Below are 13709 nucleotides of genomic sequence, written 5' to 3'. Positions count from 1 at the left end.
ATGAGAAGACGAATCACCCACTTTGCATTTGAAAGAGTGTTTTCACGGCGAGTCTGGAGACTCTTTCAGGAGCGCTCTGAATATTCATTCTGCTGCTGCTGCGGCCGCTCTGGCCAAATAAATGCACTTTAAATTCGACTTTTGATACATGTACATAAACTTTTCCTGTACTTTTACTGTAGAAGTAAAAGATGTAAGCACACATCATATTCTGATGCACAGTGAGTACAGTGTTTTGCCTTTCTAAATAATTTTGTAATATAAAATACAACATACTCCGGTCAAACTTTTATATTTTAAATCAATTGAAGCAAATTTTTACCTTGAGATTTTTATAATGATTAAACTAGTCTCGAAAATGTAATGTAAATCAAGTAAAAACAAAATGCAGCATTTTTCAATTACATTTTTAATGTAACAATGCTGCTATATTTACACACCACATTTGTCCTGATTTGTACTAAAGTGACAAGTATACAGTTCAAATGATCACTTTCTAATGGCCGTTTCTATTTAGATTAATTTAACTAAGATGACTATTGTTATGCCAACATTTAGATTTTTGGACCTAATGAAAAATATGAATGGGTTCAACACTTCATATTACTCTTTAAAGTGTTTATATTGCACACATACATACATAAATAGGTTACAATAAAATGTTAGACCTTTCTGATGAACCATAGATCTTTCTGATGAAGCATATTGGCCTGTTCTTCAAGTCAATTCATACATTATTAAGAACACGGAGCATCTGGTTGATAGTTTCAAGAGGTAAAATATTGAATGACATCATGTATTATTAAACAAACACAAAACTAGTACTTGAATGATCTGGTTTGATAGGTTAATTCCCCGGTACATGATGGAATAAGTACAAGATCAGATAACAGGCATGTCACTGGCACCACATTCAAAACCATGTCATGTTCTGAACCGCACTGGGAGCAGATATGTAAAAGCTGCACTGTAAGATCACAGTTGTACTCGATCATCTATACGCACTGTACGTACGTTAGACGGGAACACAGATCAACTCCTGCCATACATTCTTTCAACTGAATAAAGCGGAATATTAAACAAAAGAGGAGACAAGATTCCACCACATTACTGAGCCTAAACGGTTCAGAAAGAAGATTTGCATTCTCATTTCACCTGCATTTGCCCCATTTCACCTGCATTTGACCAGTTTCACCTGCATTTGACCCATTTCACCTGCATTTGACCAGTTTCACCTGCATTTGACCCATTTCACCTGCATTTGACCAGTTTCACCTGCATTTGACCCATTTCACTTGCATTTGACCAGTTTCACCTGCATGGACCGAGTAACAGAATAATAGTTAGTCTTGAACTAGAGAAATTGCCGTTTTCAGTACATTTTAATCTACACGGACGCAATGAAAGTAGGTAAAGCAAGTTATTAACTACATTATTTCATTTTTTGTCATTCAATATGTTTTATTCTCTTCAGTGTAGATTGCTGCCTATACTTGTTCTGTTCCTATGGCAACGCCCCGTGTCACGTTTCCTTCTCAGTCCATCTCTTTGTCTGACTCATTTGAAAATCTTATAGAATCTGATCTGCATTCTAAAATTGTAAGTGCAATGTGAATTATTTAAAATGATTCATTTTTTATTACTTTCTGGAACTGGTTTACACTGAATGAAGAAATTAATGAATTATTTCATGAATGCAATCTGATAAATGCAAATATAGATTTCTAAACCTATTGAATGTGTCTTATTTTAAAAATGGTACTTGTTGATGTGTAAAAGTCTATTTTATGTGGTTGTTTTTGAAGCAGATCTGAACACCGGACCATAAGGAGATCGCTTGGAGTGAGGCTCTTGGAGTGAGGCTCTTGGAGTGAGGCTCTTGGAGTGAGGCTCTTGAAGTGAGGCTCTTGAAGTGAGGCGAGGCTCTTGGAGTGAGGCTCTTGGAGTGAGGTTCTTGAAGTGAGGCTCTTGGAGTGAGGCTCTTGGAGTGAGGCTCTTGGAGTGAGACTCTTGAAGTGAGGCTCTTGAAGTGAGGCGAGGCTCTTGGAGTGAGGCTCTTGGAGTGAGGCTCTTGAAATGAGGCTCTTGGAGTGAGGCTCTTGAAGTGAGGCTCTTGGAGTGAGGCTCTTGGAGTGAGGCTCTTGGAGTGAGACTCTTGAAGTGAGGCTCTTGAAGTGAGGCGAGGCTCTTGAAGTGAGGCTCTTGGAGTGAGGCTCTTGAAGTGAGGCTCTTGGAGTGAGGATCTTGGAGTGAGGCTCTTGGAGTGAGACTCTTGGAGTGAGGCTCTTGGAGTGAGGCTCTTGGAGTGAGGCTCTTGAAGTGAGGCTCTTGAAGTGAGGCTCTTGGAGTGAGGCTCTTGGAGTGAGGCTCTTGAAGTGAGGCTCTTGAAGTGAGGCTCTTGGAGTGAGGCTCTTGGAGTGAGGCTCTTGGAGTGAGGCTCTTGGAGTGAGGCTCTTGAAGTGAGGCGAGGCTCTTGGAGTGAGGCTCTTGGAGTGAGGCTCTTGAAGTGAGGCTCTTGAAGTGAGGCTCTTGGAGTGAGGCTCTTGGAGTGAGGCTCTTGGAGTGAGGCTCTTGAAGTGAGGCTCTTGAAGTGAGGCTCTTGGAGTGAGGCTCTTGGAGTGAGGCTCTTGGAGTGAGGCTCTTGGAGTGAGGCTCTTGAAGTGAGGCTCTTGGAGTGAGGCTCTTGAAGTGAGGCGAGGCTCTTGGAGTGAGGCTCTTGGAGTGAGGCGAGGCTCTTGGAGTGAGGCTCTTGGAGTGAGGCTCTTGGAGTGAGACTCTTGGAGTGAGGCTCTTGGAGTGAGGCTCTTGAAGTGAGGCTCTTGGAGTGAGGCTCTTGAAGTGAGGCGAGGCTCTTGGAGTGAGGCTCTTGGAGTGAGGCTCTTGGAGTGAGGCTCTTGAAGTGAGGCTCTTGAAGTGAGGCTCTTGAAGTGAGGCGAGGCTCTTGGAGTGAGGCTCTTGGAGTGAGGCTCTTGGAGTGTGGAGTGAGGCTCTTGGAGTGAGGCTCTTGGAGTGAGACTCTTGGAGTGAGGCTCTTGGAGTGAGGCTCTTGAAGTGAGGCTCTTGGAGTGAGGCTCTTGGAGTGAGGCTCTTGAAGTGAGGCTCTTGAAGTGAGGCTCTTGGAGTGAGGCTCTTGGAGTGAGGCTCTTGGAGTGAGGCTCTTGAAGTGAGGCTCTTGGAGTGAGGCTCTTGGAGTGAGGCTCTTGAAGTGAGGCTCTTGGAGTGAGGCTCTTGGAGTGAGGCTCTTGAAGTGAGGCGAGGCTCTTGGAGTGAGGCTCTTGGAGTGAGGCTCTTGGAGTGAGGCTCTTGAAGTGAGGCGAGGCTCTTGGAGTGAGGCTCTTGGAGTGAGGCTCTTGAAGTGAGGCTCTTGGAGTGAGGCTCTTGAAGTGAGGCTCTTGAAGTGAGGCTCTTGGAGTGAGGCTCTTGGAGTGAGACTCTTGAAGTGAGGCTCTTGAAGTGAGGCGAGGCTCTTGAAGTGAGGCTCTTGGAGTGAGGCGAGGTTCTTGGAGTGAGGCTCTTGGAGTGAGGCTCTTGGAGTGAGGCTCTTGAAGTGAGGCTCTTGGAGTGAGGCTCTTGGAGTGAGGCTCTTGAAGTGAGGCTCTTGGAGTGAGGCTCTTGAAGTGAGGCTCTTGAAGTGAGGCTCTTGAAGTGAGGCTCTTGAAGTGAGGCTCTTGGAGTGAGGCTCTTGGAGTGAGGCTCTTGGAGTGAGGCTCTTGAAGTGAGGCTCTTGGAGTGAGGCTCTTGGAGTGAGGCTCTTGGAGTGAGGCTCTTGAAGTGAGGCTCTTGAAGTGAGGCTCTTGGAGTGAGGCTCTTGGAGTGAGGCTCTTGGAGTGAGGCTCTTGAAGTGAGGCTCTTGAAGTGAGGCTCTTGGAGTGAGGCTCTTGGAGTGAGGCTCTTGGAGTGAGGCTCTTGAAGTGAGGCTCTTGGAGTGAGGATCTTGGAGTGAGGCTCTTGGAGTGAGACTCTTGGAGTGAGGCTCTTGGAGTGAGGCTCTTGGAGTGAGGCTCTTGAAGTGAGGCTCTTGGAGTGAGGATCTTGGAGTGAGGCTCTTGGAGTGAGACTCTTGGAGTGAGGCTCTTGGAGTGAGGCTCTTGGAGTGAGGCTCTTGGAGTGAGGCTCTTGAAGTGAGGCTCTTGGAGTGAGGCTCTTGGAGTGAGGCTCTTGGAGTGAGGCTCTTGGAGTGAGGCTCTTGAAGTGAGGCTCTTGGAGTGAGGCTCTTGGAGTGAGGCTCTTGGAGTGAGGCTCTTGGAGTGAGGCTCTTGGAGTGAGGCTCTTGGAGTGAGGCTCTTGGAGTGAGGCTCTTGGAGTGAGGCTCTTGGAGTGAGGCTCTTGGAGTGAGGCTCTTGGAGTGAGGCTCTTGAAGTGAGGCGAGGCTCTTGGAGTGAGGCTCTTGGAGTGAGGCTCTTGGAGTGAGGCTCTTGGAGTGAGGCGAGGCTCTTGGAGTGAGGCTCTTGAAGTGAGGCTCTTGAAGTGAGGCTCTTGGAGTGAGGCTCTTGGAGTGAGGCTCTTGGAGTGAGGCTCTTGAAGTGAGGCTCTTGAAGTGAGGCTCTTGGAGTGAGGCTCTTGGAGTGAGGCTCTTGGAGTGAGGCTCTTGAAGTGAGGCTCTTGGAGTGAGGCTCTTGGAGTGAGGCTCTTGGAGTGAGGCTCTTGGAGTGAGGCTCTTGAAGTGAGGCGAGGCTCTTGGAGTGAGGCTCTTGGAGTGAGGCTCTTGGAGTGAGGCTCTTGGAGTGAGGCTCTTGAACTGAGGCTCTTGGAGTGAGGCTCTTGGAGTGAGGCTCTTGGAGTGAGGCTCTTGAAGTGAGGCTCTTGAAGTGAGGCTCTTGGAGTGAGGCTCTTGGAGTGAGGCTCTTGAAGTGAGGCGAGGCTCTTGGAGTGAGGCTCTTGGAGTGAGGCGAGGCTCTTGGAGTTAGGCTCTTGAAGTGAGGCTCTTGGAGTGAGGCTCTTGGAGTGAGGCTCTTGAAGTGAGGCTCTTGGAGTGAGACTCTTGGAGTGAGGCTCTTGGAGTGAGGCTCTTGGAGTGAGACTCTTGGAGTGAGGCTCTTGGAGTGAGGCTCTTGAAGTGAGGCTCTTGGAGTGAGGCTCTTGAAGTGAGGCTCTTGGAGTGAGGCTCTTGGAGTGAGGCTCTTGGAGTGAGGCTCTTGGAGTGAGACTCTTGGAGTGAGGCTCTTGGAGTGAGGCTCTTGAAGTGAGGCTCTTGGAGTGAGGCTCTTGAAGTGAGGCTCTTGGAGTGAGGCTCTTGGAGTGAGGCTCTTGGAGTGAGGCTCTTGGAGTGAGGCTCTTGGAGTGAGGCTCTTGAAGTGAGGCTCTTGAAGTGAGGCTCTTGGAGTGAGGCTCTTGGAGTGAGGCTCTTGGAGTGAGGCTCTTGAAGTGAGGCTCTTGAAGTGAGGCGAGGCTCTTGGAGTGAGGCTCTTGAAGTGAGGCTCTTGGAGTGAGGCTCTTGGAGTGAGGCTCTTGAAGTGAGGCGAGGCTCTTGGAGTGAGGCTCTTGGAGTGAGGCTCTTGGAGTGAGGCTCTTGAAGTGAGGCTCTTGGAGTGAGGCTCTTGAAGTGAGGCGAGGCTCTTGGAGTGAGGCTCTTGGAGTGAGGCTCTTGGAGTGAGGCTCTTGGAGTGAGGCTCTTGAAGTGAGGCTCTTGGAGTGAGGCTCTTGGAGTGAGGCTCTTGGAGTGAGGCTCTTGGAGTGAGGCTCTTGGAGTGAGGCTCTTGAAGTGAGGCTCTTGGAGTGAGGCTCTTGAAGTGAGGCTCTTGAAGTGAGGCTCTTGTGACGCTGAGACTAAACTTTTATTTAGTTTAGACATTTCCTCTTTCAAAGCTGAAGCTAATTTCACTGAAGCATAGAATTAGGTACTTGTTAAAGCTTAAAAAAATGTTTAGGAGAAATATATACGTATAAGACCCATTATTATTTTTTGTTTTGTTTTGTTTTGTGGGTTGGGAGAAGAACATTTTTTTCAGACTGAACACACGTGGATTATTGCTTTCTTTTTTTTACAATCCCAGGAGTTTGATAGGTCTTTTTCATCAGATGCTGGACATCTTCCATCTGACTGTGGTTAGACTTTTCAGCATGACCTTTGGACTGAGGTGATACTGTGGCTGTGGCTCTGCGTGGGACCACCCTCTTTCTCAGCTTCACTGGAGCATGTCCCAGGACTGGATCCAGAATGAATGGTCTTGCTCCAACAAAGCCCTTGAGATCATCAACATGGTACGAGAACTCAGAGAGGGCGTGGAGAGCTGCAAGCGGAAGTACTCTGAAAACAAAGTATAATCAAAATGAAGAAATACTTTGTTATGTGGTTGTCAATTTCATCTACTTCATAAAAGAAATAGCATATACATATATGCATGCATATATGCTATTTCTTTTATGAAGTAGATGAAATTGACAATTTTACGGTAGATACAATTGTATACAGAAAGTTACTCAAATAGATTAACAAGTCAATAATAAATGATGAGGACAATATGCATTACATTTCAGACATATTGAAGCATGTAGCATCATGTTTTTTTATTCATCTTGACCACATTCTCAAACCTTTATAGACATGATCAGTTTATAATGTTGTGTTTTACTGATAACATTTATTTTGTTAATCATATTTTTTCCCCTCATCTTGAAAACACAAATAAAATAGTTTTAAATATTGATTTTCTTAATATAAACAATATACATCAATTTGATTTAGATTTTTTGTCAGCTCAAAATGTTAAAAAATATATATTTTGCTGTTTAGGTAACTTGCTGACGGTAAATTATTAATCAAAGGTATGTCCTTGTCGAACTATATTCATGATTAAGAATAATAAAAAATACACAGTCGTATTTGAAAAAAAATCTTTATTTACAGATGATCTAAGTATAAAAGATCGAGAAAATATATATACAAAATATTACAAAAGAAATATATAAGTGTCTATTAAAAACATACACGTAATGCTTTGAGAACTGCCAAAATGTCTCATTCAACAGTTAAGCAGTAACAGTTATCATCATTATAGGATAACTGTCATTTCCCTTGAATGACGTATCAGTGAAATAAACATGGAATTTCTCCTGAACACTTTGAATTGTAACATTTTGATTGACTAAGCAATTATACTACATTTAGGACGTAACCACAACCGCAGCCACTTCCACGTACAAACTCACTACTGTTGTTAGTCTTTAAGTAGCATTTACATCCACTTCAAATCAGTGAATTACCTTATTTTCCAGACTATAAGTTGCACCCTTTTTCATAGTTTTGGCCGGGGTGCGACTTATACTTATACTTCGGAGTGACTTATATGTGATATTATTTGTTATTTTCACACTTGCAACCGCATTTCATACTCCAGTGCAACTTATATATGTTTTTTTCTTCTCTATTATGCATTTTTTGGCTGGTGCGACTTATAGTCCGGTGCGACTTATAGTCCGGAAAAAATACAGTATTTTAGTTGTCCATCATGAATCTCTTCTCTCTGATTCTGATTTGTTCGAGTTCGTGCTGTTCCTCTGCGATTGTTCTTCTCCCTGAGCCCGAGCCATGAGTTCATCCATCGGGGAGCGACTGGTGTGCGCCTCCTTCTCTTTACAGTTCCTCCACTTCATCCTGCGATTCTGAAACCAGATTTTCACCTACAGAACAGACGCACAGGGGGAACATTAGCCGCACGTGGGTGTCATTGACTTCCTCGTTCTGGCGTTCAAGCTCGTACCTGGGATTCCTTGAGACTGAGGTTTGCCGCCAGCTTGTTCCTGTCCGTTTTGCTGATGTACTTCTGTTTTCTAAAGGTTTTCTCCAACTCTTTCCTCTGCTCCTCTGAGAACACGGCCCTGCGAAGGATCCCCCTGCGAGCTTTTGCGTTATTATCAGGAGCCCAGGATGGAAGATTTGAACTCTCTGAAAGGTAAAGAAAAAAAGATGTCAGATTGTGGAAATGTGTGTCAATTGAAACCACATGAAACGTTGATTTAACAGTTTCCTCTTTCATTCTCAGACTATGTCCAGTTCTGTCACACTTGATCACACTCCTCCGATTTAACAAACTCGGGGTGACTAAAGAGAATGGGAAGGCATTTGAATGGAGAAAAGAGGGTTTGGTGAACTGTGAGGAGCAATCCCACGGTGCTTCACTCACAGGTGCACGCACAACAAAAGTCAAGGGGAACAATTTATCCCGTCTATTCAATGTTGCCTTTTTAATCTGTACGACAAATGTGCACATAGACCACCTCGAGGAGCACATAACAGGTTTGGACATGCCTTTCACTTCTCTATTGGGACTCAATGGTTCTGACTTAAAGAGCTGATTACCAGGTCATCCCTGGGCAACGTGTGTGTCTCCTCCAGCGGCCCCACCATAGAGCCCTGAGGAACCCCCACAATAAGGCACTTCAATGGAAATGCCATTACTCGATGGTTCACTGGCCCAACACTAAATCTTTTCACTTGCAGGTATGAAGGCAGTTTGTATGCGAAGATGAGCTCGAATAAGTCTATAAAAGTCAATTGCATTGAATGCTTTATGTTGTAGTCAAGGGGTCCCCAATGGACAGGAATGAGCGCTGAAGGAGAGCAGAAAGGAGGGGGAGTGGGCTAGCTGAGCTCTTTAGCCACACAAAGGCCGGGGGATGTTCCTGTCCAGCCCTCACTGCTCTGAGATGGCCAAAGGTTTTGTGCTCATTGGAGTTCATTGCTGCAGTGAAAAATTGAGGTGAGGTCGCGTGTGGATGGTGGACTGAATGTGTCGATTGGTCACGGCTAGCGCTGGCATTGTTGTGTTGCCGGGCACTGTGGGAAAGTATCAGCCTACATGACGAATTCAGGGACCTTATCAGGTTTCATTTATTCAATAACAGTTGATGGGAATGATCGCAATTGTAATCTACATTTATTGATGACAAATTACTTTTATTATTGCAACATATAATTGTCTTTAAAGTTTGGCTTATGCTGGTTGCATTTTTCCGCATCAATGTGTAGAAATATATTTATTTAGAAACTGATGCTGAATTCAGCCTTAGAATTTAGTCTTTATTTGACCTTTGCTTTGACAAAGAGACCTTTAGTACTGTTTTTGTTGTACATGTCTTCAATGTTGCGTTTATTATGTTTTACAATGAACAAGTGCATGCTTATTGAGTTTATACTCTAGTTAAGAGACCTTCAGTATTTTAAATACAATTATTGTCTTACCGTCCTTAATTAAAATTGATTTGATTTCTCACTGAGAATCTTAATATGACAGAAGACAAGATGTTTATTAGCTCTGCACATTTGCACTACTAATGTGTGTATGTGCCAGCACAAAACCGGGGGCCCTGGGGGCTTATAAAGGCCTGCAGCCCACCCCTCGGCCCTGTCCCAAACAGCCGTGAATGACTATGAATAGAGCTGTGCAGAGTTGAACGTAGAATTAGCTCTTTGGCATTGCATCAGTAATTAGCTGTGAAGAGCATGGGAGACCCTGCTGCTAGCGCTTAGAGAGGTGTTGAGGCAGAAAACACTCACTGGAGAAAACGGGAGGGGGGCTGGACCCACCGCAGAACGCCAGGAGGTACGGGTACTCCGGGCCGGGCATCAGCACGCGGCTCAGCACACCTGCAGAGAGACGGGACAGTCAGGCGGGACGGGTCAAATGAAAGATGGCAGACCCCACTGCCGACACTTCATACTGGGCCAGACTCTTCTTCCTGTTGCATGTGATGGTGAGTGGAATGGTTCTGATGGTGGTAAAAGCAGCTCCGTCTGCTCGCGGGGCAGCTGTGACTACATCATAATAATACCTTTGCCTATACAGGGCCTTACAAGATACTCAAAGTATTCTTCATTGCAGTATCAATGATCCTGCATTGGTGCCAAGTTACTTCTGTAGCCACAGCTGCCCTGGGAGGACTGACAGATGTGAGACTGTCAATCTGCGCCGATGGTCCCTTCAATCACCTCCACCACTCACCCCACATTCATACTGGGCAAGGTGGGTGAAGTGTGTTGCCCTAAGGACACAACCACAGATGCACTGGGGTTCACCGTCCACAGATGGCGCTCTAACCACAGCCGCCCTGTGTTTTCTGACCATCACAGAGTGAGTTCCTTTGGGTCCTGGACTCATCTAAAGCCCCATGAGAAGCCTTAAGTCTGCTAATCAAATTATAAATCCACTGTATTAAACTGTCACTTAATCCTGCTGCTTAATGGCCCAGGGGCTAAAGCAGCAGAACATATGCCTCAACATTGAAGGTTTTTCATCACTTGCTGTTATCTGCGTGCGAACAATGTAATGTAACATAACGCAGATTGTATAGATCACTCCTCATATAATATCTCTGATACACAAATGTTTAGATGGTAATAACTAGAATATTATACATTTTTTCTGTTGAGTGTTTCAAATATAAGTGATGGTTTCTCTTTAGGTGGAAAAGTTTGAGACAGTTTAAGGTTTTGCATTTGGCAAATTGTGCTTTCTCAATTCAACCAGATTATTAATGTTATTAATATTTTAGTAAAAATATGATGCTTGTGAACACATATAAATATTATGATAAAATATTTAGTTATGTTTGTATAGAATACATTAAAGATCAAGATTAATTAGTTATTGTATAGTAATCTTTACAGATTTTTATCAAAAATAAAATGTTAAAAAAGTTGATTCAAAATAAAAAGACACTTAATTCAAATTTGTAAATCATTCACAATTTGACATAATAATAAATATTCATAAATTGTATTTTTTCAATATTTGTATTTATTTTGTTACCATGTAACTAGGATTGTATAAAGAAAACTGTAAAGCGACAGTGAACTCTAAAAGAACAGAATTATTCTGCACCAGATGTAGATAGATCTTATTGGATTTCCAACAGTGGGGGACAAATAAAGGTTCTCTTATTTATTTATTATTCATCCATCATTTAATTACTGATGTTAATATCCATGAGTTTCAGAGGGATGAAAACAGCGCAGTTGCCACAGCAATTAACAATTCAAAATAGATCTTTTGAATGGTCAAAAGTACTCAAAATGGAGCCTATCAAGTGTAAAATGTGTATTAATATCTAAAAACAATGTATTAATTCTATTTTTTCTTTAAACGTTGCATCTAAAGGTGCTTGTTGGGACACGTGGGCGTGTGGACATGGAGTAACTGCTTTAGCGTTACAGAAATACACAGCACAATGTCTGAATGTTGGTGACAGTTGTATTTAATAACAATAAGACTAAATTGGACTTTACCTGGGTGTCGCAGGACGTGCTCTGGACTGTGACCTGGACTCGGGAATCCTTCTCTGGACTCGCAGCTCCAGCTCTGCCTGAGGCCCGCCGCTCTCCTGGGCCCGGTGTCCTCGGCCCCTCGGCCCCCCGGCTGCGTCCCGGGTCCCTCTGCTCGTCCTGGGGAGGTATGTGACTGCAGCAGGTTGTCGATGAGAAAGCACTTCCCAGAGCTGCCGAAGCCCGCTAACGGAGGAGGAGACGCCATGCTTGTCCCGCCGCAGCCCTGCAGTAAGACCATGGTCCACTCTGACTCAAGCTGCTTTAATCCTGTGGGACTGACCAGGCCAACTTCATTAAACTCAGAGCAAAACAAAAGTTCACTGCTCCTCTTCCCTCGGCCAGCGCTGGGCTGCGGGCTGCGCTGTGATTGGCCAAGGGACCCTAATGTGTTCACAATTCAGATAAGGCCGGGGTCTATTGGAGTGGCAGAAGGTGGGTCTGGCTCATTCATTATGTCAACTAGCCTATTAAATGATAGACACCAGAGACAATGAACTGCTGGCCTAAGTTTAACATTCACAGAACAGTGGCCCGCAGTAGTAAATAGTTCCCTCTTTGGCTCAAAGCTCCATTGTGCCTCACAAACCCACTCCACTCCATTTGCAATTGGCATTTGTGCCTGTTTTTTAAAAGCACTTAATTTGAATCTGTAATTCAAAAATGTTATGAACTTTTTTAGAAGGCCCACAACAACAACAATTGTAATAACAAAAAATGTTTTAACCATTTATTTTAACCGTGTTTCCCACATTATTCTTCAAAAAGGTTCTTCCTTGTCTAAGTGTCCCCAGAAGCGGTTCATTCAGACTTGTATGTGATGTGTCTCACTGGAGCTGACAGGAGCCATAGCTGTGCAGGGCTCAGTAACACATCCACTTTGAGCTGTGAGCGGGACGGGGGCCCTGAGGGGTGCAGCCTGCGCCAGCCCGAGCGTGTGCAGCGTACCTCATGCTGAGCATGAAAATTGGCCCAGACAGCCGAGCCCATTGTGTCATGGCCAAAGAGCCAAAGGTTGCTTGTAATCAAATTTGAGGTTTTATTCGTTAACTGGTGGAGAAGGCCCAGTGCTCTGTCACACTGTGACTGTTGCACTTTTGTGTCGTGATTGCGTGTAAGTGTGTTCAGAGACAACCTGTCACAATAAAGCTGTTCACACATGCATCCATTCAGAAAAGTGGAAGTGACAAATATATGTGTTTAGATAAGTACTAAATTCATTTGCTAAATACTGGAGCATCTTTTCCCTGAACAACCTCCTACAAACACGACTTGCACCTTGCATTGACATTTGCCACTACATTTTATCACTTCAGGATGAATCACTTATCATGTCTCAAACCCTTTAAAAGGCGTCGCTCAGAAGACGGTCCGGTCATTGAGCCTCTCCGCTCTGTATCGCCGCAGATTCCTCAGAGGCAGGTGTAATTGGCCCTTTCTCAAACACACTGAAGTTCATGTGAATTTATTTGATGTCCACCTCTTTTTGAAATGGAGGGAAAACTGGGCTCCCTTTTTTTAACTGTTCGCACAAAGGCGCTGTTGAAAACCGGCCCTCTGTAGACCAGCAGAGAGCCCCTTTCTTTCCTTTTTTAACCCCACTAAATCTCTTAAAAAGATAGCGCCCCATTGCCCAGTGCAATTGATATTCCACCACTCGAACTTAATATTATGAATGGAGGGCCAGGCTCTATGAATCAGGCGGACAATGTGCTTAGCTTAGCAGCAAACTGGCCCTTTCTGTGCAGTGTCCGTCCCAGAGGAGGAAGTTTCTAATGTGAGAGCCACAATTGTGTGTCTATAGAGTTCTAATGAGCTTGTGCATGCAGAGTGAAAGGCCGGGCGCTATTCAGACGCGCAGCTCATTGAGGCGGTTCATTATTGCACACACGGACAATGGGGCAGCGCCGATGGGGGTGTCCGCGCTCCCAGTCCATAAACCAGCCTCAGACAGATATGGCTTTTCTAATAGGGGCTAAACATGGAGCCTAATGCCGCTATTTGAGGCTAGGGCCATTAGAATTTAAGTTAATCGAGATTCCAACGCGTCAAATCATCAGCGATCAGTGTTGGGGTCTCTGTAATCGACAGGTGTACAGCTCTGTAAGTGAGATTGTATTGATGGATAGATGGATTTATACTTTATTTAAGGAAGTTAATGTATTCTTATATACATGTTGGAGTTCAGATTTTGGAGGAATAATTTGGAATGTTTTTGTGTTAAATGGCACTGTTTGTCTTATTCGTGAAGTGAATTTTAAAATGTATTTTCTAAAATCAGAATCAGAATTATTTTTATTCATACCCAAGAGGAAATTATTTCAAAAAGAGTGAGAAAATAGTAGTATTGTACTGTAGTATTGTAGTTTCCACCACTTCTGAACTTACCAATGCCAAATACATCTCTATAAAATAATATTGAATTCATGAATATTTATTATTGTGTCAA

General features: G+C 44.2%; 1 protein-coding gene across 1 annotated transcript; it reads right to left on the bottom strand.

Moving 5' to 3' along the window:
* Positions 1-7446: 7446 nt before the first annotated feature.
* dbx2 (developing brain homeobox 2) lies at positions 7447-11658 on the bottom strand. Its single transcript, XM_072434412.1, has 4 exons — positions 11225-11658; positions 9497-9586; positions 7701-7885; positions 7447-7620 (listed from the first exon to the last, which is right to left on the bottom strand). Exons 1-4 carry the CDS (start codon positions 11499-11501, stop codon positions 7447-7449), a joined length of 726 nt encoding a protein of 241 aa, XP_072290513.1. The 5' UTR covers positions 11502-11658.
* Positions 11659-13709: the final 2051 nt, after the last annotated feature.

The sequence above is a fragment of the Eucyclogobius newberryi genome, unplaced genomic scaffold, assembly GCF_026437365.1.
Source record: "Eucyclogobius newberryi isolate DKJ021-1_F unplaced genomic scaffold, fEucNew1.0.hap1 SCAF_7, whole genome shotgun sequence".
Classification (NCBI taxonomy): domain Eukaryota; kingdom Metazoa; phylum Chordata; class Actinopteri; order Gobiiformes; family Gobiidae; genus Eucyclogobius; species Eucyclogobius newberryi.
This window is presented reverse-complemented; position numbering and strand designations above follow the sequence as displayed.